Genomic DNA, 24,753 nt, shown 5'->3' on the forward strand with positions numbered 1-24,753 from the left:
TGCCCCTCTACTGGGCCTCTGGGGGGGTCGACTGTTAAAATGTTCATTACCCGTGGGAACAACATGGAAACAATAAATAAAAAAACAAACAAAAATAAAAACGAAACTGCTACACAACGAAAAAGAAGGCTCGAAAAGGCGAAAGAAAAGTATAGAACGAAACGTGCAAAAGAAAGTGAAAATGAAACCTATAGTCGACTACAGAAACGAAGAGAACGGTTAGCAACAGAAACACCTGAGCAACATGATGCCAGGTTAATAGCACAACGTGAGAGGCAAAGACAGCTGGTAGAGGCAGAAACACCTGAGCGTCATGAGTCCAGGCTAGCATCACAACGTGACAGACAGAGAGAGTTGTTAGCGGCAGAAACACCTGAGCGTCATGAGTCCAGGCTAGCATCAGAACGCGACAGACAAAGAGAGTTGTTAGCGTCAGAAACACCTGAGCGTCAGATTGTAATAAATTATCAGGTAAAAAACCATGTAATAATGATGCACTAAATGAATTAAATAGAATGAGGAATATTCGGTAGGCATTTCCGTTAAATACTAAAAACTAGAAAATAAAAAATCGGTAAAAAACTTTTAAGTTAAACGGTTTTATCTTATGTGCACTGAAAACTAGAAAATAATAATAATAATTAGGTATTTTGAACTTCTAGTTCAGAAATATTTTAGTACTAGGCAGAATAGCTTTTAGGCATATTAGACTAAAATAAAAACGTGGGGCCCATTAACTATTGCTGTAATAATTTCTTCTATACTAAGTGTGGATTGCATCGACTTACTATAATCGTAACTGGAGATTTTGACAATCGATAATCAGCAAAAATTTTCAAAAATGGAAGCAATTAAAAAACGTGCGAGAAGAAATAAAGTTTTTAACCTATCCTCGTTGATCAATTATCATTTAATCTACCAATGCGGTTAAAGTACTATTTTATCTACTATTTTTGATAGATATAAGCATAGACAAACAAATAAAAAGAGACTGGCAAATTAAATGGCAAAGAGATGGACAACGTTCCCGTAGCGCAACTCGAAACGCAAAATTTTGTTATATTTATGTTGATCTGCGCATTGCGTCTATTGGACCCACTATCTCATTCTAATATAACAAGAGAGAAAGAAGCAGCCATATAAAACGTAATTTCTAAATAGAAATTAGAACAATCGCCTTTCGTTTTCGTCATCATAACAACCAAGATCATATACACCAAGATGACAACATCATGACAATTCGTCATGTTTATTAATTTTTCTTTTGGTGATTTACCTTTTTTTCTAAACTCTCCATTTTATTGACTTATGAATATGGATAGGGAACAAATTCCTTTGTTCCATATAGGTATTTATATTTTGTTACTTATAATTTTAGGTTATACTATTTGTTATTTTATTTGCTGCAGGAGCCAGTATCATCTATTTTTTATATGTATTGGTGCCCCCTTTTTCTGATAGATATGTTAAAGACACCCGGTGAAATAAAAGTAAGTAGTTATATTTATCATCTTATTAAGAAAAAAGTAGAAGTAGTAGTGTCAAAAATATTTCGAACCTCTCTTAACATAACAAATTAATACAATTAATTTTTTTAATTTTTTGGGTAGGTAGTTTATAGCTGGTTTATAGTAACCAGAAACTTTATTAATATACCTATTTTACTTTTGTTTTAGGATTAAAACTAGACTTGAAAATGGTTCAGGATCATGATTCTCGTAAAGTCTTCTTTGCTTGGATATTCACTTTGTTATTGCAATTAGGCAGTTTTTTCGAAAATGAGATTTTTAATACCCTTTAAAAAAATTGGCCAATCGTTTCCTGTAACAGTCAGTTCTTCTGCATTTAAAATTGGTAGGTGGGTGGAATAAATACTGTTATTTTTTGTTAATATATTATAAAAAATTTATTTATTTTTATTTATAAATAAATATGTTTATAAAACAGTACAATTTTTGCTTTTTTTATAATTACCCTTGTAATAGAAGTATTCTTTCGTTCTGAAAGTAACTGCAAATTTTCACTTAAACTGATTTATTCCCTACACCACGTTCCCGTTACGTGGTATAGGGAATAAATCAGTTTAAGTGAAAATTTTCAGTTTCAGAATGAAAGAATACTAATAATAATGGCAAATTTAAATTTCCCGCCAGCCATAATGTGCGATAATGTCTTACGATACGTTTTATACCTATCTCTTTCTTTTTCATATAAAGCACACATAATAAAGAAAGATAGCAATAAAGACGTACGTCCTGCCATGGTCCTGCTAGTTGGTTTCAAAATTGTTATTCTGAGTTGCGCTACGGGAACGCGGTCCCACTCTTTACCATGGAATTTGTCAGTCTTTTTTTATTTGTTTGTCTATGGATATAAGGCAATTTTAACAGTTGCTATGTAAAAAATCATTTTCTTTATTAAAAAAAGACAAATATGTACCATTAAATAGAAAGTACCATTAAATATTTTTTAATTTCGATATTATTAACCAGAAATGTTTAGAGTAACGATGTTAAAGTAAATAAGCCTTTTAAATTGACCTTCTCGATACGATCAAAGAAGTAGAAAATACTACAAACGACCTTATTAGCTATAACAAGACAAATCGAATTTTTGAATTTATTTTAATATCTTTTTTTCATCCATATAAAAGTCTTGAATAATATGAAATTTGAATATTTTATCTTATATTCATCTTTACTTTGTTAGTTATCCTTTGTTAGGCAAATTTACAGTATAATGTTAATATTGTTCATAAACTTGAATAATTCATTTACCTTGATAATTTTTTTCTGAAATAAATTTCTGTCGAAAATTGACATTTTTTTAAAACAAAATACAAATTATTGCAGATCAGTTAAAGCAATTCGTTGTTCGCGTATTTATTTTGGTCCTTGTTAGGATTTAGAAGTGCTTGCGATGGGCAAACTAAGCCAATTTTGGCCAGCAAAAGTAATTAGTTTAGTTTGAATTGATTTGTTTGGTTCAATTTGAGTTAACCTCTCGAAATTTTAACCAATGATGGTAGAGAATGCTATGCTGTCGATGAATAATTTGAAGGGACGAGATAAATTATTCGATTTTTGAGTTGTTGTTGACATTGACTTCTTCATAGCTTTCACTTGAAGTTTTAAAAAATTTTGTTCTATACAAAGTTCTCTGGTTTAAAAATATTTTCCTGCAAGTTATTGTGTGTCAAAGTCTATTAAAAAATGAAAATAGTTAATACTCAATTTCAAATTAACAATAATTGTATTGTATACCGGGTGAGTCTCGAAAGTGATTCACCCCCTATAACTTTTTTATTTTTTCAGAAAAAAAAACGAAATTTGGTATGTTAGTATATGACATAAATTTAGATTGATTGACGTATTCAACTGTTTTTGTTCACTTCCTGTTTCACCAGAAATGAATATAACTTTTGATTTTTAAATGACAACCTTCGTATTTTTTTACATTATTCGATATAAAATGACACTCTGAGTAGAATGACATATCATATGTCAACTATTGACATTTTCGCATATGGTTTACTTAAAATTGTAACATGCCGTTCATAACGAAAATTTGAAAAATGCTTTTTCCAAATATACTAACGAGCTAACCTCCTTTCATTTGAAAAAATTGGGATATGATGAAAAATAGGATTTGGAAATCTTTTAACCGGCTAGGACAAGAGACGAAAAAGATTAGACGATCAAATCTGTTTTTCTACGGCTCCTTGATTAAAAATTAGTGTTTTTAACACAGTCACACTCTAGCCTAAAATTTAAAATTCGATATAAAATACGAGTGTCATTTTTTATCGAATAAAGTAAAAATACACCGAGTTTGCCATTTAGAAATCAAAACTTGTAGTCGTTTCCGGTGAAACAGGAAGTGACCAAAAAACAATCGAATACGTCAATCAATCCTAATTTATGTCATATACTAACATACCAATTCTCGTTTTTTTTTATCTGAAAGAATAAAAAAGTTATAGGGCTTTTACTCCGAATAGAACATGCTATTTTTTTAAACGCGACAAATAATTTTTTAAACAATTTTAAACGTGCCAAATAAAATAAAAAGGTTTAAAAGTAATATATTGTAAGTAATTATATATCGAGAAACTATGATTACGCTCGTTGAATTTGACACTTAAAAATATTCGAAATCTTCACACTAATAAATGACTGACAATCTTTAATGGCATCTACGGTCAAAAACGTGATTTCTTCCCTCCTACATGGTCCAAATACTCGTGGGATTAAGGCAACTTTAGCTAACAGGCATTCTTTGTCATCGGCTTCTTTCATTAAGCGTTCTATTTCCAGTTTTGTAAATTCTTTTGATTCCTTTGCCTGATATCCGGAAGCTTTACTTTTTAAAAATGCAATAAGGTTTGTGAATTTGCTAATATCTACGTTTCTGTTCAGGTAAATCATGTGGCGGAGCATCGAATATTTACTCCACCGAGTTGACGGCTTTAAGGTAGTGGATAACTTCAGGAAATAGGCTAGAGAGAATTAGAGAATTAGAGAATGAGTGGGAGGGGAGTTAATCACTTCGACCTTACAGATCCATTGTGTCCCCCTTTCTTGAATCATAACTCATCATACAGTCCCAGGGCTTTGACAAAAGCCAGTATCTGGGACGGTTTTATAGAGGGTAGTTCTCCATCTCCAATATCAGTCGTACCAAAATTCATGGCACGAATGGTTGTCGTCTCGGCGCACTCAGTGATGAGGTGTACTGGTGTTTCCCCATCTTCCCCACAGAATCTGCATTTGCCGTTTCTTCTTAGTTTCAATCTACTGAGGTGTTCATTGAGGAGACAGTGTCCTGTTAAGAACCCCGTGACAATCCGAAGATTGTTCTTACTCAGACCCAGGAAGATCTGTGATTTTTCTTGATCATAAGCCCTCAGAAACTTCTTCGAGTGTCTTAGACCATTGCAAGATTTCCATTCCAGGTTGCGGATGGAATCTTCCAAGTTCTTGAGTTCCGCCTTGAGTTGGTTACCACTTGGAAAGCAGAACGGTTCTGGTCCAGTTAGTGGAGTGTTCGCTCCTTTCCTAGCTAGATTATTTGCTTTTTCATTGCCTTCTATCCCTTGGTGAGCAGGCACCCAGTGTAGGAGGACTTTGTTTTCTTTGCCTAATTTATTCAGCTTCTCTATGCATTCTTTGACCAATTTCGAATTGATTGATACTGAGTTGATCGCCTTTAACGCTGCTTGACTATCAGATAAGATGGCTATTTCTTGTTTCCGATAGTTCCTATCTAAGATAAGTTGTACGCATCTCTCGATAGCGTAGATTTCTGCCTGTAGGATACTAGGGTAAGTGCCCATTGGTTCGGAGTAATTAGCTCTCGGCTAAATAGGCTAGCAATACCTTTTCTGTGTAATTCTCAACAATTTTTTCTTTGACTCAGATTTCAAAGTTGTTGTAGGTGGTCTCGTATAAGTTTTTCGACTTCTCGGGCACTAACGTGGATAGCCCAGTTTCAGCAGCTTGTTGAATATCCAAAGACTCGTCATTATCACTCATTTTTTTACGAAACTTTGTAGGAAATACGACGACGCACAGTGGTTCAGATTGCCAAAAAGTGGCGCATAGGATATTTTTAATTTTATTACAAATTCTAGACTTATTAGGTTTAATGGCGGATTTATTAACATGACAAAGATAGTCCAAGGAATAAACAAAATATATTTCAGACTATGTTTGTTTAGTATAAAAATATTAAAAAAGGAGGATTTTCTATGAATTTTATTCAAAAATTATAGTTTTTAAAAGGTTTGAAAAATGCTTCGAACGTAGTTAAAAAAAGAATACCCATTAGGTTATCTGGTCTAAATTAAAGAAAAAAACATAAATTGCAATATGCGTTAAATGGAGTCTTCAAACTCATTTTCTTCATGACATGATTCACCACCACTTTCTTCTAGTTCTTCTTTACTATCTGATGACAATAATATTCTGTTGCCATATGAGTGTCATCGGCGGGTAAATCTTCACCTATTTTTAGTGGCGACTACTTTCTCTGGAAATTCAAACCGTAGTTGGACTGCTTTTGCCGTCTAATTTTTATGTTCCTTCCTTAAATTAGAAACTGTAGCATATGCCAGAACTTTCGAGGTGTAAGAATCTCTAATTTCTAGAAATAAATTGATTTTTAATCTTTGCCATTAATTAAAAGCAATAATGCAATATTTGCAGCATTATGTAGATAAAAAAACATGTTTTTTTCTGTAAGATATTATAAATTAATTCCTTGGCAATATACAGGGTGTTTCAAAACAAATGCGAAAAACTTCAGGGGGTGATTCCTTGTTCAAAATAACGGGTAGTTTGCTTCATAAACGTTGGGTCAAAAGTCAACCATTAGGGAGATATTGCGGTACAAAGACGGCGGAAAAATAATGTTTTTATTTTTTATCTTGAAAACGAAAAGAGATAGACTAATAAAATTTTATGAAAGCATTACTGTTATGAAAACACACTTTCAGGTAATTTTTTCACTTTTTTAAAGTTAGTGGAAGGGGTTGAAATAAACTACCCCTATCATTCTTGTTAACGAAATTTAAAGAAAAATCTTATCAAACACATGCAAAAAAATTAATTTGGATAGTTTAGTTTGTTTAGAAACTTTTTTATCTCTTGTATTTTTTTGATAAAACTCACCGATTTGAAATTAAAAAATAAAATGTAAAGCATTACATGTCAGGACAAAAAACATTTTCTGATAAAAAATCTACTGGGCTGCTGTAATTTTTTTAGGAAAAAATCTAGTCGGCCGCTGTTACTTTTTAGGATGTTCCTAATATTATTTTATTTGACATTACTCTACTGCAATACGTTATGATCTAGATGATTATTATTATCGTTATTATCACTAGATTCTTAATCTAAAAATGTTTTTTGTCCTGACATGTAATGCTTTACATTTTATTTTTAATTTCCAATCGGTGAGTTTTATCAAAAAACACAAGAGGTAAAAAAGTTTCTAAACAAACTAAACTATCCAAATTAATTTTTTGCATGTGTTTGATAAGATTTTTCTTTAAATTTCGTTAACAAGAATGATAGGGGTAGTTTATTTCAACCCCCTTCCACTCATTTAAAAAGTAAAAAATTACCTAAAAGTGTGTTTTCATAACAGTAATGCTTCCATAAAATTTCATTAGTCTATCTCTTTTCGTTTTCAAGATAAAAAATAAAAACATTATTTTTCCGCCATCTTTGTACCGCGATATCTCCCTAATGGTTGACTTTTGACCCAACGTTTATAAAGCAAACTACCCTTTATTTTGAACAAGGAATCACCCCCTAAAGTTTTTCGCATTTGTTTTGAAACACCCTGTATACCTTTGGTCTCTTTATTTTTTTGGGACTTGGACAATTCTGAAAAAAGATTCTTCTTGAAGGGCCAGGGTCATCAAAAGATTGATTCTCTTCCATTTGAAGTAAATTTTTATTCTGCCAAAGACAACTGTTGGAAATAAAACTGCTCCAAGTATAATTACATTTCCTCCACTTTTCTGACCATTTATAAACAAAATTTTCAATTTGCTTTTTTTTCGATATGTTAGGAATATTATTATCACACAAAAATGAAATAATTTCATCAATAATACACATTAAAACACATTTATTTCGCAACTTGTTACATAAATAGCTATTTTGATATTGTCAATCACGTCGCAAAAATTACTACTTTTGTGACGTTTGAAAAAAAAACGTTTTTCTTTAAACACAAATCTGTTAGTATCAAAACTTAATGTTTAAATCATTCCTATATGTTTCCTTAATATCTCCACCGCTAAAAATAACATGCGGGAGTGATTCTACAAATGCCGTTCTGAATTTCGATGCGAGACTCACTGGACTTATACGCTGATTCCCTGGGATATAGGCGAAATACTAAAATGTCACGTGTTGCAATAATGTCACGTAATTTGACAGTCCAGAGAAAAATGCTGTTTGATTGCTTGATAGAGAATTATTGGTGTAACACATTTGAACAGACACCCGGATATAGTAAATCATTCAATTTATATACTGAATGGAACCATTAATATACAGTATGTCTCCCGATCATCTCTACAAGAGGGAAATCTTTATTATTAAGGATTTTTTTTTGTAGAACTTTTTGTTTGTTTTAAAACGTTTAATTCTGTTTATGCTTTTCAAATTTCCACAGAGGAAAGTAACCAAAAAACCAAACCAAACTTCAGCATATTCTACAGATATGTATAAAACTAATAACTAAACACTATACCCTGTATAAAACTACTGAGTAAAAAAATATACATTTACGACGTTTTTTACGTAAAAAAAGGTCACTAGGTAAAAATCGCTACGAGTAATGGTTCTCGAGATATTTGGAACCGAAATTATCAATACCTGTCATCATTGACATAAATTAAACATTTTATTAAATAGTTATTAGACTGAAATGATAAATTTGAAACGTTTTTTTTATAGCAACTGTTAAAATTGCCTTATATCTATTAAAAATAGTAGATAAAATAGTACTTTAATAAAAACTTCATTTCTTCTCGCACGTTTTTTAATTGCTTCCATTTTTGACAATTTGTTTATTTCTTTTCGTAAGTTATTCGGGAGTTAAATGGAAGTAGTTTGGATATGGCGTTTGTCGCCTCAGCCTGAATATCTGTTGGTAATTTACTTATTTCGTTTTGAGCCATTTCTGGCTCAAATTCAATCAGCAATCGACACGAAAAAGAGAATTAAAAATATTGACTCATAACTGACAGCTAAAGAGACAGCTTTATTTATTTGTCAAATTACATAGATACCAACGCCAACCCAGCACAATATAAAAAACAACTATTTTATGCCAAAAGTTCAACAGAAACTGTTTTATCATCATTTTTTCGAAGAAAAATTTATAATTAATTTAAAAAAATAAAATGTTTCAAAATTTCTACTCAACTTGTTTATTTTTTCTCAATAATGCCATGTATCCACTCTAAATATCTTGAAAACGGTTGCTCGTAGCGATTTTTACCAAGAGATATTTTTCACGTAGAAAATCGTGAAAATGTAAATTTTTTCACTTAGTAGTTTTATACAGGTACGGACAAAAAGTTATTACTTTTCAAAACCATTAAAACACTTCTAGATGACGCACAGAGTGGCAGAATTAAAAAAACCTGGCCAGAACTGTGGGTAGGAAAAAAGTGATTGAATTTGGTGTCAATCTTTGGGAAAATAGCTACATCGCTGGTTTTTTCAAAGATTAATACGAAATGAGTAATTGTGTGTGAATGGTGAAAATTTATAGGAATAAAAAATAGATTACCAAAAAATAAAGCTTAATCCACATCCATTTCACTTTCTTCTGTATTTTCACAATCTGATGATTTGTTATGTTGAACATCACTGTCGAAATCTTCCTGGTCTTGACCTTCAGAATCGTCAACTGCAGGAGGCACTAACATTTTTATAACTTCCCCGTCGAAAGATCTAATTTTCTTTTTTGGTAGCTTCCTAAGATAAGGGGTCAGATGATAATAAGAGTCTATTAAAATCATCTTCCATAGTTTGCTTCCTGGAAAATCTTCGGGAGAACCCTTCACGGTATTTTTTTATCGTTTTGTTCAATGCTTGCGCTTCTTCAGTCATTTGACCAATAAGTAACAGAAACGAATCTATTATTTCAGCAGAGTGATATAATACTTGTATGCACTGTAGTAGGCATATTGTACCAAGGATACGTCTAGATAAGCAGCTTAGTTGTATCTAGTCAGTATTCTTTAAATAAATCTGTTTTTTTATGAAATGAACTGGATAGAGTTTGAAGTATCACTTTTTGACGATAAATAACCGTTTGGTCTATGCCTGTTACTTACATTACAAGTTATTGTTACATACATTCCAAAACTTTTGTGAAAATATTGGAAATTCAAGAACTGTTTCTAACCAGCTTTGGTTTTGAGATATAAGTCTTTCCCGTATGTACCGGGCTGCTTCATATTTCTGTTTGAATAATGAGTTGAACTGAGAAAGTTTTCTATGAATCAATACGATTGATCTTCTGGGCACAAAACTATAACTTACTTGGCGCTGTAATATCCATTTCTAAACAATAAACGGCTACCACTTTTTAATTATTTGAATCAAGCGTATCAAAATTCGAAATCTATCGATGTTCACTAGCAAACACGCTTGATAAAATAATGGACATACTAAACTGATAAAAAATGAGAAATATTTTGTACCAATTCAAAGGTAGATGCCTTGTGACCCGATTTAGATTAAAAATAATGTATTTACTGATAAAATTCGGAAACCAGTTATGACCACCTTTTTTAAATTCTGCCACTCTGTGTGACGCCCTCTACAAATATGAGTCATATTGACATCAAAATCAGATTTCTCATATCAAAAAACTGCCAGACACCAATTTTTATCCAAATATTGATGTTACTTCAACAATAATTATTTGGAAACAGGCGAAATAAAAATGAAACTTCAACACCCTGTATCTCCGAAACCAAGCATTTTAGGACATATTATACTTATACGATCTTTATTACTTATTTTTATCTGCAGAATATGCTGTCTAAGTTACCGCAATACAGTTCGGACCATCCTGTATTTTCTTCTATTATTTCCATTGTTAATATTATTTTTTCTGTATTTATTTTAGTTTGTTGTTCCACCTGGTATAATACTAACAGTAAACGCCTTTAAACACCACCTTTCAGAGCATCCCCACTTAAACCGAGTAATTCAAAACATTGAAGACGTCTTTTACAAGAAAAACGAAGGCAAACGGGAAGAAGCCTGTGCCGAGTAAGTACTTCACCGCAAATTGAAATCGAATCGTTTAAATTAAAACTTTATAAACCTTCAGCGAAGTCATTTTAAAATAAATCAGCTTTTGGATGCTCTTAACCGGAAACTGTTTTTGTAAATTGAGCTTTTGCTATTAACTGTAATTAACTGTGGTTAAATATTAATATTTTACCTTTACAGCAAGTTTTAAGTATGATTTCTCTGGCTTTTTGGTTACATTTTCGTATAATTATATCAGTGGCGGAGTGTATTTTACATTTTTCCTCAATATTGTTACGTTTGTAGTGGGTTCTGTGGTAATCGCAAAACAATGTCCGATGCACGTAATCAACTTTGAGTGACAAGCGATGGCGACAGCGCTGCCAGATTGTGATGGATTTATGAGATGAATCTTAATTTAAAAGTGACAAACAATATATTTATTATATAATTTTTTTAAGATTTTTACGTTTTATTTTTAATTTAATAACTAATATTTTAGTAATTAATTGATTTATTTGTTTTATAACTTATTTTACTTACCTCATATTGGCAAAAACTAGTCCATTATGAAGGTTATTCTAAGCGTTATTATGGGTTATTTACTGTTGTACAGGGTGGGTCAAATTCGACGCTTTTAAATGGAAACACCCATCTCTATAGAAGACAGACAAAAACTAATATCGGTGTCTGGAGCTCAATTTTTGTCAAAAACATCATGGTGAAAACCGCATATCGATATCTGTTACCGTTTCGGAGTTAATAAGTTTATTTTCATACATGAGCATAAAAATGTCACTGCAAGAGGTGTAAGACTCAGACATAGATTGGAGTAAGTACGATTTTAATTGAATGTACTCATTCACTAAATGCTCGTCTACGTCATCGGGATAGTAATCAATAATATGAAGTGCAATTTCCAAATCTATGTTTTCGATATTTTTGTCTTGCAAATCCATTAAAAATTTGAATTTTTTGCTATATGTCTCATAGACTTGTCTCCTTTTATTTAAATCCATAATCAGCTTATCCAACGCAACTTTTAACGTGTCTCTTTAAATCTTTCTGCGCCGTATACTGAGAATTCACCTGTAGACTTATCTGAAAATTTTGGGATAATGCGTCTATTGTTTATGTAATTGTAGTCTATTATTACACTAGTACTTAATTTTTTAGCTTTTTCGTCGTATTCCTGTAACATTTGATCTGACTGATGTCGTTTGTTGCTCACAAAGTCTTTTAAAGAAACAATTAACTTGTTGCCTTCACAAATGTCTAAACCAGGGCTCTGTATTTTTTATTTACTAAATGAAATCTCTCCAAAACTTCTTCCCAAAAGATAATCAAAATTGCAGTCTCGAGTTTCGCCATTTTATTGAATAAATTTCGTGCCTCTTTCCGGAAATCAACTTTCTCAACCTCATTTTCGCTGAAACTTTTGAACATTTTCATAATGTCATCATAATTATTTTTTAAGGCTTTGACAGCATCATAGTGGCAAGGCCATCTTGTCTGGCTTAAACTTTTAACCTGAATTTTAATTTTATTTCACGATTCAACAGTTCCCACCTATGGGTCTATTGCTTTTCGCGGGGCCTGGGGGCCCCTTGTAACCTCGAGGCCCTGGGCTGCAGCCCAAACAGCCCGTAGGTAGATCCGGCCCGATCCGGATCCGATTTATTGAGGAACGTCACTGATTTAAATATTAATGTTATGGCTTTAAATAAAGTTTTTAATAGAACTTATGTTTAAAAGGGCTGCGGATGCTATTAAGAAAGGACATATTTCTGTGGAGTTACTAAAATTTATTAACAAAGGACTTGATGATGTAAAACGGAGTTGTAGTGAAGATGGAACTGGTAGTATAAGTTGGGCAGTACGTTCCTCAGCTATAAGTTAGTATGCCTTTCTACATTTTACATTCTACATACCAATTTTACAACTTTTTATAGAATTTAACTGACATAAATGAATATTTTAGGTGAAGATTCTGAAGAATTATCAGCAGCTGGTCAAAACGAGACCGTTCTAGGATGCACCACAGAAGAAAAACTGAAACAAGCCATTTTAACTTGTTGGGCATCGCTGTATACGTACCAAAGCGTTCAATATAGATGGTAAGTAAGAATTTTAAGATTGATAATGTAGAAACTTCATTTATTTTGCTCCTTGTATACAGGGTTGTTCACCACATACGACACGGAGTATTGTAGCTAAACGATTAGATTTTTACAAATTGTAAGTTTTGAGTTCATTGAAGGACTATTAGAGCTACAATTTAAAAATATTTTTACAAGATACAGAGAGTCCCAAATAAGTAAAAAATATTATAGTTGTATTTTTTTAAATGGAACACCCTGTATATTATTCTATTTTGGGATTCTACGATCGAAATAAAGGTAAATTTGATTAAGGTTTATCACACTTAAACCTTACCGTTTTTGAAATATTTTCAATTTTATGAAATTCCAGTAAAAATTTTAAGGCTTCATTTCTCCAAGGGTATCAAAGTTTTTAATGCTAAATATTTACTGAAAATTATTCATTGATTAGATATTGTGTTGCAATAATAAAAATTTTACTGCCTTATACATAATTTGTACTAAATAATTACTAGCTTTAAATGGCAATAACTTGGTTAATTTAAATAGAACACCCTATATATTTTGCCTGAAACAGATGCACAATTTAATTGTCTATCAAATTGTGTTATATCATTTTTTACCTATCTCTTGAAGTTTTCATAGAAAATGCATTTTCTTATAATTTCGACCTCATTTATACCCATGGAATATTGACATTTCAGATTTTTTATAGCACCATATATGTACAAAATGTACAGGTGGTAAATATTGCAAGTTCATTGGCATACAAAAAAAAACTATTTAAATCTTTGTAAATGAGTAAACCAATTAATTATACCACCATTATTTGCGACCAAAAACACCAAAAATTAGTTAATTACATACTTTTAAATTGTTTTAATTAATAAAGTATTCTAAGTAAATGTGGATTTGGCCCAGAAATCAATATAAAAATAAGTTATGAAAATAAACGTCTATGTTTTTATAAATAAGCATTCGTCAAAAAATGAAATAAAATTTATAAGGTGTTACTTTTTACCACACTGTCTAATACACACACAAAATACAGTTTTTTAGTATTTGGAGCAATTATTATTAATCAATGTAAACAGTCAATTAATGTAGTTTGAATACTGGGATCATATTAATTGGTCCTCTTTAACAAAAAAATATTTAAACGGTATTTTTAATTTTTTAATTAAATAAGCCACTATATCGACAATTTCAGTAACCCTTTGAAAATTTGTTACATCTTTAAAAATAAGCTAAAATGTCAATATTCCATGGGTATAGTGATAAATGAGGTCTAAATTATAAGAAAATTCATTTTCTATAAAAACTTGAAGAGATGGGTAAAAAATGGTATAATACAATTTGATAGACAATTTCATTGTACATCTGATTCACTTAAAATATATAGGGTGTTCCATTTAAATTAAACAAGTTATTGCCGTTTAAAGCAAGTAATTATTTAATATGAATTTTTGGACACTCTGTATAAGGTAGTAAAAGTTTTATTATTGCAACACAATATCTGATCAATAAATAATCTTCAGTAAATATTTAGTATTAAAAACTTTGATACCCTTGGAGAAATGAAGCCTTAAAAATTTTACTGCAATTTCATAAAATTGAAAGTATTTCATAAACGGTAGGGTTAAAGTGTGATAAACCTTAATCAAATTTACCTTTATTTCACACGTAGAATCCAAAAATAGAATAATATACAGGGTGTTCCATTTAAAAAAATACAACTATAATATTTTTTACTTATTTGGGACACTCTGTATCTTGTAAAATATTTTTAAATTGTAGCTCTAATAGTCGTTCAACGAACCTAAAACTTACAATTTGTAAAAATCTAATCGTTTAGTTACAATACTCCGTGTCGTATGTGGTGAAGAACCCTGTATAAATATTTATTTATCAGGCAGCATGGACTCCCAATTCGAACTGATATGGCGGTTGTTATACAGAAAATGGTACCTTCTGATTCGGCTGGTGTTTTGTTTACTTGGCATCCTTCTACAAACGATCCGTCACAGATGGTCATAACCTCAAATTATGGGTTAGGCGAGGTAAGTACACACCGTGCTGGCAACTCGTACTTTTGTGTCGGTGTTTACACGTGTGGAAGTAAATAGCATAAAGATCTTATTAAGTCGGAGTGAGAGAAACGCGATCGTGTGCTGTTGCGGCGTTGCCACATTTCTCCGGTACGTCTTTTCCTATCAAGTAAAGTAAAATCACGATCGCGAACCGCTTATTTTTAAAAGACTTTAGTAGGGGTAGAAGGCCGATTCTGCATCAGGAGGAGGACGAGCAGAGGAGGAGGAGGAGGCGTAAATCAGCTAAGAACAGTTAAAATACGCTAATAAACAAGAATAAACAGGTTTGAACCGCTTTGAACGGCTTTTTAGCTTAAAACAACAGACCTGTTAATTTTTTGTTCAGACCCGTTTATTTCTGTTTTAAAGCTGTTCAAAGCGGTTCAAACCTGTTTATTCTTGTTTATTAGCGTATTTTAACTGTTCTTAGCTGATTTACGCCTCCTCCTCCTCCTCTGCTCCTCCTCCTCCTGATGCAGAATCGGCCTTCTACCCCTACTGACTTTTTTTTTGAAAAGATAACTAGATAAAATCATTAGATTTCTGAGCATATGAAATGGAATTATAAGGATATCGTTAGGGTGTCCATATTTTTTATAACGAGAAAACTTTCTAACACATAACACGTGATAACTCAAGAACCACTTTAGATATTGAAACATTTTTTTTATTTTGAAGTTCGGACCTTTTATAAGGTATTTAAATTAGAAATAATTGATAGGCTTGTTTTTTTCAATTCAAAGTTTTTAAAAAAAACCGTGCATTTACTTTTAGTGCATAGCCATTTTCAATCGTGTAACTTTTTTATTTGTACACATTTTCACATACTGTCTGCGAAGAAAATATAGCAGAAATATTATGAAAGTTTTTGAAAAAAAAACTACAATCAATTATTATTTCTAATCGATTTCGAGATATCGATTTTTGAATTCAGAGTTCTAATAGCGCGACCACTGTCAAACACCAACTCAATTTCACTTATTTTTACCAAAAGTGCAAGTGTTTCTAACTTGCATTTAAAAATTTACAAGCTGTAGGGAAAATGACAAGGACTCGTTAATAAATAAACAAATAAAATATCACGAGACGCAATTAAATCGAAAAAAGCTGAACGCATGATATACACCCTTCTCTAGAATTTTAAGTACTTAGGAAATTAGATTGGGTCGACCGTGACAAATCTGCTGTATGCCCTTCCACATCTCCTAGCAATATGCACATATTATGCATATATTCTCGGTTTATTTCATACGTTTGGCAACGTTTTTACTGTGCTGGGTTCAGTACATTATAAATGTATTGTACTCTTCTGTTTTACATTGCCTTTATACTGTTTCAGAGTGTTGTCTCTGGAGTATCGGAACCAGATACGTTCATTTTAAATAGGAATTACTCAGGACAAGTGTGCTTGTTAGATCAAGTCATAGGATCAAAAACCAAAGTATGTATATAATACAATATCATCGAAAAAAAAACGGCGTCAGCAATGGCTTTGAAATAAATATCTCTATCATTTTATATTATGTAAAATTATATGGGGAAAGTCATTGACTGTCATTTCCAAGCCAACTGAATGCCGTATTTTATTCAATTATACTTTATATTACCGTTTTTCTTCAAGGTGATTACATTAGGTGATGATGGTACCAAAGAAACTGATACGATCAACGATCAAAATGAAGGTTTTCTGTTGGTTGAAAAGAATGGCAAGTAGAACTACTGTAAAATTTAAAAAAATTATGCAACTCTACCTTAGAAATTCCCTACGTTCGAAAAAAAAACGGCGTCAATGACGGTTGAGGAATGACAATCGATGATAAATTTGGTGAGGTCAAGTCCTAGATTATCATTTTCTTGGTCCGTATTTTTCATTATCTTTTAATGGCCCTTACTTATTTTAATACTGAGTAAAGATGATTTTTAAATGGTGTTCAGTAAATTTAAAAATGCCAAATTTTAGTAAATGGCCGTCTAGAGATTGACCTCGGCAAAATTATCATTGATTGTTATTTTCCAGCCGTGTTTGACGCCGTTTTTTTTTAATCATACGGTATCTATCCCTGAAATACACTGTATACTTTTAACAATAAATCATTATTGTGACTAAAGTATTAGTAATTACATAGAGCAAATACATATTAGAAATATATAAAAAAAACCTACAGCTAAGCACACTTTCAGTATAAATTAAATTATAAACTGAGATAAATTAGAGTCCTTAATTACCAACAAATTAAAGTAATGTGGTTTGAATTTATCAGGATTTATTTGTTAATTGTAGGTGATCAAAACTGGAGTATCACCAAAGAACAAGCGGTAAAACTGGGAAAAATTGGTCTTATGCTAGAGGAACTATTCGGAGGACCAAGAGACATTGAATGGGCTTTCTATAAGGTTATCTAATAAGAACATTAATAAATATGTCTAATTTTCTTAAAGAGTTCATAAAAAATCTACCAAATTATCGTTTTGTTTAGAGTAAACCAAATGATTTTTTACAGAATAGGCTGTACTTGTTACAATCACGACCGATCACTACACTCACTACATGGACGGAATATGAACTCACTCACGAATTTGACAACCCGGTGAACACAAAGAACAGCGTCTATACTATGGCTAACGTAGGAGAGGTATGTTTTATTTACTATAAAGATTAGGGATTTAGATTGATGGGCACCTTTTTTTCTCTGAAAATATCACTCATAATTCCCAATGCCACTCATTTTATTGATTGTCAAAGGATCTTCTACAGTGCTAATATATTTTAGGTATACCCGTTGGCAATCAGCGCTCTGGGACAAACCGTTGCTGAGATGCTTGACAGAGGAGTCCAGTTAACTCTAAAAAAGACTAATACGTTTACTAGGTCTTCTGTTATATGCAGTCACAATCGACTATTGATTGATATAGTAATGGTAAGTAGGTTTCTGTAAAATATTAAAACTAGCGTGTACCCGCGACTTCGTTTGCGTCGAATTAATCACTTGTAATGGTGATGATAAAGCAAAGCAAGAATTTCCATTAACACACAAACTGGATAAAATTTTCTCACATTTATATCAGCATGAGAAAAAACAATATGGCGATATTATTATATAACTTGGTCATATTTGAGGGGTAGTTTCATCTCGTTGGAATTCGACTTTCGAAAAATCCGTTTGCCAAAAATAAGCTTTTTACTTGAAGCAGTTTAAGCAGAATCGTGGTTAATCAATTACCCAAGTTTTTGGAACATCCTGTATGATTTTTTAAAAATTTTCAAAATATGTAAAAAAACAAAATTAATTATGCGTGTCCAAGCGTTTTCCCGAAAGACTAACCGTTTTTTAAATAACAAATATTGTAATATTTGAGGGGCGTTTTCACCCTCTTGGAATTTGAGATTCGAGAAACCCCTCCATATCGAACCTCTACACCCCACAGTTAATCCGTTTGACAAAAATCAGCTTTAAACGTCGAGCAGTTTAAGCAGAATCGTGATTACTCAATTGATTGGTCATATTTTATGAAACACACAAAATATGGAAAACAACAAAATAAAATATACGTGTTTAAGAGTTTTTCCGAAAAGCTCACCGGTTTTTAAATAAAAAATATTCTAATTTTTGAGGTGTGGTTTCACCCCCTTAGAATTCGAGTTTCGAAAAATCCCTTCTTATCGAACCTCTACACCCTAAAGTCAATCCGTTTTTCAAAAATCAGCTGTTTACGTCAAGCGCTTTAAGCAGGATCGTGATTAATCAATGACCAGATTTTTCAAAACACCCTGTATACATTTTTAAAAAAACTTAAGATATGTAGAAAAACAAAATAAAATATACGTGTTTAAGCGTTTTTTCGGAAACTTGACCGTTTTTTAAATAAAAAATATTGAAATATTTGTGGTGTGGTTTCACCCCCTTGGATCTGCAATTTCGAAAAATCCCTTATCGAACCTCTACACCCTAGAATCAACCTGTATGCCAAAATTTAGCTTCTTACGTTGAGTGGTTTGAGCAGGATCGTGAGTAATCAGTGAGTCAGTCACTTAAGGATTTTATATATTAGTATAAAAAATAATATATAAAAAGGATAATCATATCCTCAAAAATTATGTACGTATTTTTATGTTAAGTTTTATATTCTTTTAATGTACGTAGTACTATTGCAATCAAATATCGATTATATCAATTGATGTAGTACTGAAAAAAAGTTTTCTGTAATAAATCAAAATTAAAATCAAAATATAAAATGCGAATTATATTCTCAACAATTATGCACATATATTTTTATTAAGTTTTATTTTTTATTGCTCCTGCAATTCATATGAAATAATAATTTTAATTTAAGAAAATACAGAGACTAGAAATTTCAGATGGAATATTAATATTTTCATATTTCCTTTCGCTATTTCTATTTTATATTACTTCGTATAATGCTGATATTGCCTTGCTTTGTAAATTTAAAGAAAATGAATTTTGCTACATTTTGATATTTTCTTTGAACACTAAAAACATTTCTTTTATTTTAATATTTTTTTTTGCTATAGTAAAATAAAATAAATGAAACGATAAGTTGAAAACTCGTCTTATCCCAAAAACTTTGTTTCGAGATAATATGCAAAAACTGTTTTAGGATATGTTTAAAGTCATCATAGTTTCATAGTTGTCGATTTTCGAAAGAAATCAGTACATGTATATTGTTTCGTATATTTTTCACTTTATTGATTTTATGGAAAGCACTGTTCAATAAAATGTTGTATCCTATGTTATAGGGCTTGTTTCTCTCTACAATTTTCTGCCTCACAATGTACCGTTTGTGTCGGGGAAGGGTTCATAGTTTCATAGTTGTCGATTTTCGAAAGAAATCAGTACATGTATATTATTTCGTATATTTTTCATTTTATTGATTTTATGGAAAGTACTGTTTATTAAAATGTTGTATCCTATGTTATAGGGCTTGTTTCTGTCCACAATTTTCTGTCTCATAATGTACCGTTTGTGTCGGGGAAAAGATCATAGTTTCATAGTTGTCAATTTTCTAAAGAAATCAGTACATGTATATTATTTCGTATATTTTTCATTTTATTGATTTTATGGAAAGTACTGTTCATTAAAATGTTGTATCCTATGTTATAGGGCTTGTTTCTCTCTACAATTTCCTGTCTCACAATGTACCGTTTGTGTCGGGGAAGGGATCATAGTTTCATAGTTGTCGATTTTCGAAAGAAATCAGTACATCTATATTGTTTCGTATATTTTTCACTTTATTGATTTTATGGAAAGCACTGTTCATTAAAATGTTGTATCCTATGTTATAGGGCTTGTTTCTCTCTACAATTTTCTGTCTCACAATGTACCGCTATTTTACAAAAAACGTGTCCATTGTGTGGAATCATTGTTTTGTATCTTTTTTTTCTAGAAATAAAAATTAATATTTAATTTTTAAAGAAAAAAAATATAAAAATAATTCGGATAAGGCGAGTTTTGTTGCAGTATGATGAATATCGCGGATATTTGCATCCTAACTTGATTTAGAAACTGATAGAAATTAATAGAAACTTAATTTGTAGTGAATTTTATATAGGAATAGGCGACTGTTGCTGGAGTTTTGACTATATTTATGTATATTTTAGGGTCCGCAATTAATATATGTCATTAGGCCATTTTTTTTAAATAAATAAGGAGGGTTTTGCAACTTGACGCCTCATATGATTTCGATACATAACATTCTAAATAATTATAAAAAAAAATCGTATCTAGTTTTGAATTAAAATGACAACAAACAGCTATCAATAAAATGTACACATTTTTACTGGATATACATATTATCTATTCGTTATATTATGATCAATGTATTTTATAGTCTCTACACAAAAATGCCAAACACGAAATTGAAATGGCCTCGAAAATACTGGATCTGGCAATATTTGGACATGTTGTCATTAACGAGAGTATTAACCAAATGGTTTTGGATAGACTGGGACCCACGACATCTATAACTATGGCAATGGAATTCTACAAGATGGTGTAAGTTATTTCTATATTCTTCAGTACTACAACTAGTGTTTTCTCCAGGTTCATACTATTAACAAACCTCAAATTAGTGTCACTTAGTAGCACTGTCTCTGATTGCGACTACTAAAAGCAACCCTAGAAAATCTCTAAAATAGAGGATGTTTAAAAAAACTTGAGACATCTCTCGTGGGGAGATTCCTCAGCAAAATAAAACACTAAATCACCACAATACACCAAAACACTATTATTTTTACACTGGACGCGCGTATCGCTAACTATGTTAGCATCATCAGCAGATGATTATAAACTAAAATACAATCTACAATTGGAGCGTTTATATACTCGCTCAGTGGGCACAGAGTGGGCGTGGCAAGATCTAGCCAACCGAGTCAGAACCCACCGAGCGTAACAGTTAGATTTCCGCCACTACAGTAGTAGGAACAAAGAACTTGAAGGAATTGGACCGTTGTCTCTGTTCATACTATCTTTACATTTATTAATTCTGATGCTTTTATATGTATCTAATTGCCTGTAATTTGAGACTTGTTTAAGTAATTTTAAGTTATTAAGATCTATACAATGTTCTTTATCAACAATATGTTCGGCAACGCAAGATTTACCAGGTCTACCATATCTTATCTGAGCTAAATGTTCTTTAAATCTAGTTAATATTGATCTTCTAGTTTGCCCAACATATTTCTGATTACAATCTTTACAGGAGATTTCATAAATACCCGACCTTTCCAGTAGAGGTGTTTTATCCTTTGGATTACTTAATAATTGTTGTAATTTATTATTAGCACTATTCACAAGTTTATAATTGACATTCTTAAAAATTCCTTTTAGACCACGGGATAACTGTTTATCAAACGGTATTGAAAAATATTTTGACGTATCTTTCTCCACTTGAAAAGTCGAATTTTCAGAAATCATTAACCTATATCTACGTTTTCTAATTATTTTATCAACTAGTGAAGGATAATATCCATTACACTCACTACATACCTAATGTAATCTCTTTCTATTTCATATCTTTCGTTGGAAAGTGGAAAACTAAGTAATCTATGAACTAAGAAATTTAAACTAGACATTTTATGTTCAATACTATGATATGATTCATTAGGAATATATCCGCGTGTAGTGGTATTTTTCCTATAGATATCAAATTCCAGGCAATTATTAGTATTTCTAATAACTAGTACATCTAGAAATGGTAATCTGTCGTTGTTCTCAATTTCATGTGTAAATTTAATGGAAGGAAAACGATTAGAAATAAAATTATCTATGATGTCTGAATGTGTGTCAAAAACAGCAAAAATATCATCCACATACCTAAACCATACTCTTGGAAAATACTCAAACTGATTCTTAGCCTCCACTTCAAACAAAAAAAAAGATTCCTCACATAAAAATAAGATTTATTTTTTATATCAATATAGTCCGATTCTGCTTTGTTTCGTAGATACAGGGTCTTAATATTTTTTCGATTGATTATAATTTTATCATCATATGTACATCATCATATGACGTACATATGATGAATCTGTGGATACTTTTTTAGTAATAAAATATGTAACATCAAATAGTAACTTCTACCCTCAAAATTTCATTCGAATTATTAAGCACTTGGAAGAATATTATAATAATTCTAGAAAAATATAAGACTTTAACCCCCTACGAAAGAGTTAGTACCAACGAAACAAAGCAAAACCGGACCTATGTTAAAACAAAAAATAAATCTTATTTTTAAATGAGGAATCTCCCCACGAGAGATAGCACAGGTTTTTTGAAACATCCTGTATAATTTAACCATTTAATTTCCCCAGGACAATTTTATTTTTAATACCCAAAATATTTTACATTTTAGATCGAAGGCATGGTCTGTAAGTGGTGTGGCAAAAAAAGCCAAAGAACTTTCTTTAGTTTTGGACTACGGTGTAAGAAGTGAGGACGATATTCAGACGATACGAGAAAAATTACGTGCAGGATTTAACTCTCTACAAACGTTAAGTTACTACCACAGTATTGTTTCCGGTGTCTCAGTGTTCTACCAAATAATCTGTATGAATATCCTAATAGGAAAAACAAAAGGTGAATCATATTATTGAAAATTGTGCATAACATTTTCACATACATTCTTTTTTAATGTTTTCTTTTGTAACTTGTTGTACTACTGTACTAACGTAAGTTAAAATTAATAATCTTAAGGTTATGAAGTTTTATTATAGTAATCAATAGAATCAATCAAAAATATGGAAGTAAAATAATTGCATGGATGCTTTTATGATATGTTATTTCTTACTGAATAGTCATGTCATAATATTGTCATAATCATAATATGTCATAATCTTATTTCCACTATGTAACGACGCTTGTTTTTTGCATTTTTATTTTAAAAATTTAATTAATTACTGTTTTATCGATCGTTTTTATATAGCCAAGGATGCAAGTGTGTTAAAAAAATAATTTTAAGTTTGTGCTATAATTATATTTCTATTTTTTTTCGTTGGACTTCCTAAATGCCCGTAAAAATGACTAGAAAGTGTTCGTTGTGTAGAAGTTCTAATATAAAGGTCCCCGAATTATCTTTTCATAGACAAGTAAAGTATTCAGTTGTTCTTTTATTTATATTAAACCACATGCATACTTTCTGGTTAGATTTCTTAAGAATATTGATATTCATACGGAGTGGCTAAATGTATTTTTTATACAATTTAATTTCTGTGACAGTAAACGTTCAATTTATTGCTCAAATATATGCATTTTACAAATTAAAATTTTTAAATTAATGTTCAAATTTGGCGCGTGGACGATAGGTCCTTGACAAGGATAGATAGAGGAGAAACACCGCGTGTGCAACAAAAAAAGAAGATAAATGGAAGTCGTTGATATGTTTGCGACAGTTTCCTTAGTGATTTACTTATCCACGTAAGTATACCGGGTGTTGCATCGTCGGACGGGACATAGGAAATCCCGTGTAAATTTTAATGGGGTCAATTATTGACTTGCCTAATTATTTTAGATAATAATTCTATTTAGGTTTATTGAAGAGCACTAAAACCCACATTCAAAAGAATAACTTTAGATATTTTTGATTAGCTCGTTTACGAGTTATCGCCGGTTTCTTTTTAAATATTTCTCCTTTCTTATGGCCCTGTATTTACTTATGAGCACCATTCAAGGTAAATCATAACTGTCAAATGAAGTTGTCACTTCTAAAATTTACCTATTTAGTGCTTTATTATTATGGAAAACTCATTCCTACATCGGAAATCTTAAAGATGTATTTATAAATACAAATTAATATGAAATAAAGTAAAATAAAGTAATCAATTACAAGATTAATTATAGTATTATTACAATATTCAATAACTTACTAATTTAGGTACTATTAAATTGTTAGAACTTTAGGATTTAAGTAGATGTTCAAATATTCCTCCATCGACTGCTAGACAATAACCCAGGCGATCATAAAATTCTCTTCTTACATTCGCTAGTTGGTAAATTGAAATTCTATTGCATTCGGCAGAAATAGCATTTTTTAACTCATTTATATTTGGGTATTTTTTATCCTGGTATATCCTGTTTTTTAAATAGCCCCAGAGAAAGAAATCATTTGGCGAAATATCAGGAGACCTTTCTGGCCAATTTACTGTATGATTTAGGCCAATAATGTTTCCGTTAAAACTATTGTCTAAATATTCCCGAACAGCCAGGGAACTATGTGCCGGGCAGCCATCCATTTGGTTCCAAACTTCATGATTTTCCC

At 31.3% G+C, this 24,753-nt stretch overlaps 1 protein-coding gene across 1 annotated transcript in view; it reads left to right on the forward strand.

Annotated features, from left to right (window-relative positions):
* Positions 1-24,753, forward strand: part of LOC115876212 — a 105,861-nt gene that overhangs the window by 37,652 nt on the left and 43,456 nt on the right. The window contains exons 12-22 of the mRNA XM_030891911.1: positions 10,666-10,811; positions 12,549-12,688; positions 12,775-12,910; positions 14,808-14,955; positions 16,325-16,426; positions 16,607-16,691; positions 17,267-17,379; positions 17,487-17,618; positions 17,757-17,903; positions 20,833-20,996; positions 22,852-23,086. Of these exons, the coding sequence (XP_030747771.1) occupies positions 10,666-10,811; positions 12,549-12,688; positions 12,775-12,910; positions 14,808-14,955; positions 16,325-16,426; positions 16,607-16,691; positions 17,267-17,379; positions 17,487-17,618; positions 17,757-17,903; positions 20,833-20,996; positions 22,852-23,086 (1,548 nt within the window). The remainder of the gene's footprint in view (positions 1-10,665; positions 10,812-12,548; positions 12,689-12,774; positions 12,911-14,807; positions 14,956-16,324; positions 16,427-16,606; positions 16,692-17,266; positions 17,380-17,486; positions 17,619-17,756; positions 17,904-20,832; positions 20,997-22,851; positions 23,087-24,753) is intronic.

Source organism: Sitophilus oryzae, unplaced genomic scaffold, assembly GCF_002938485.1.
Source record: "Sitophilus oryzae breed Bouriz unplaced genomic scaffold, Soryzae_2.0 scaffold_1420_pilon_pilon, whole genome shotgun sequence".
Classification (NCBI taxonomy): Eukaryota; Metazoa; Arthropoda; class Insecta; order Coleoptera; family Curculionidae; genus Sitophilus; species Sitophilus oryzae.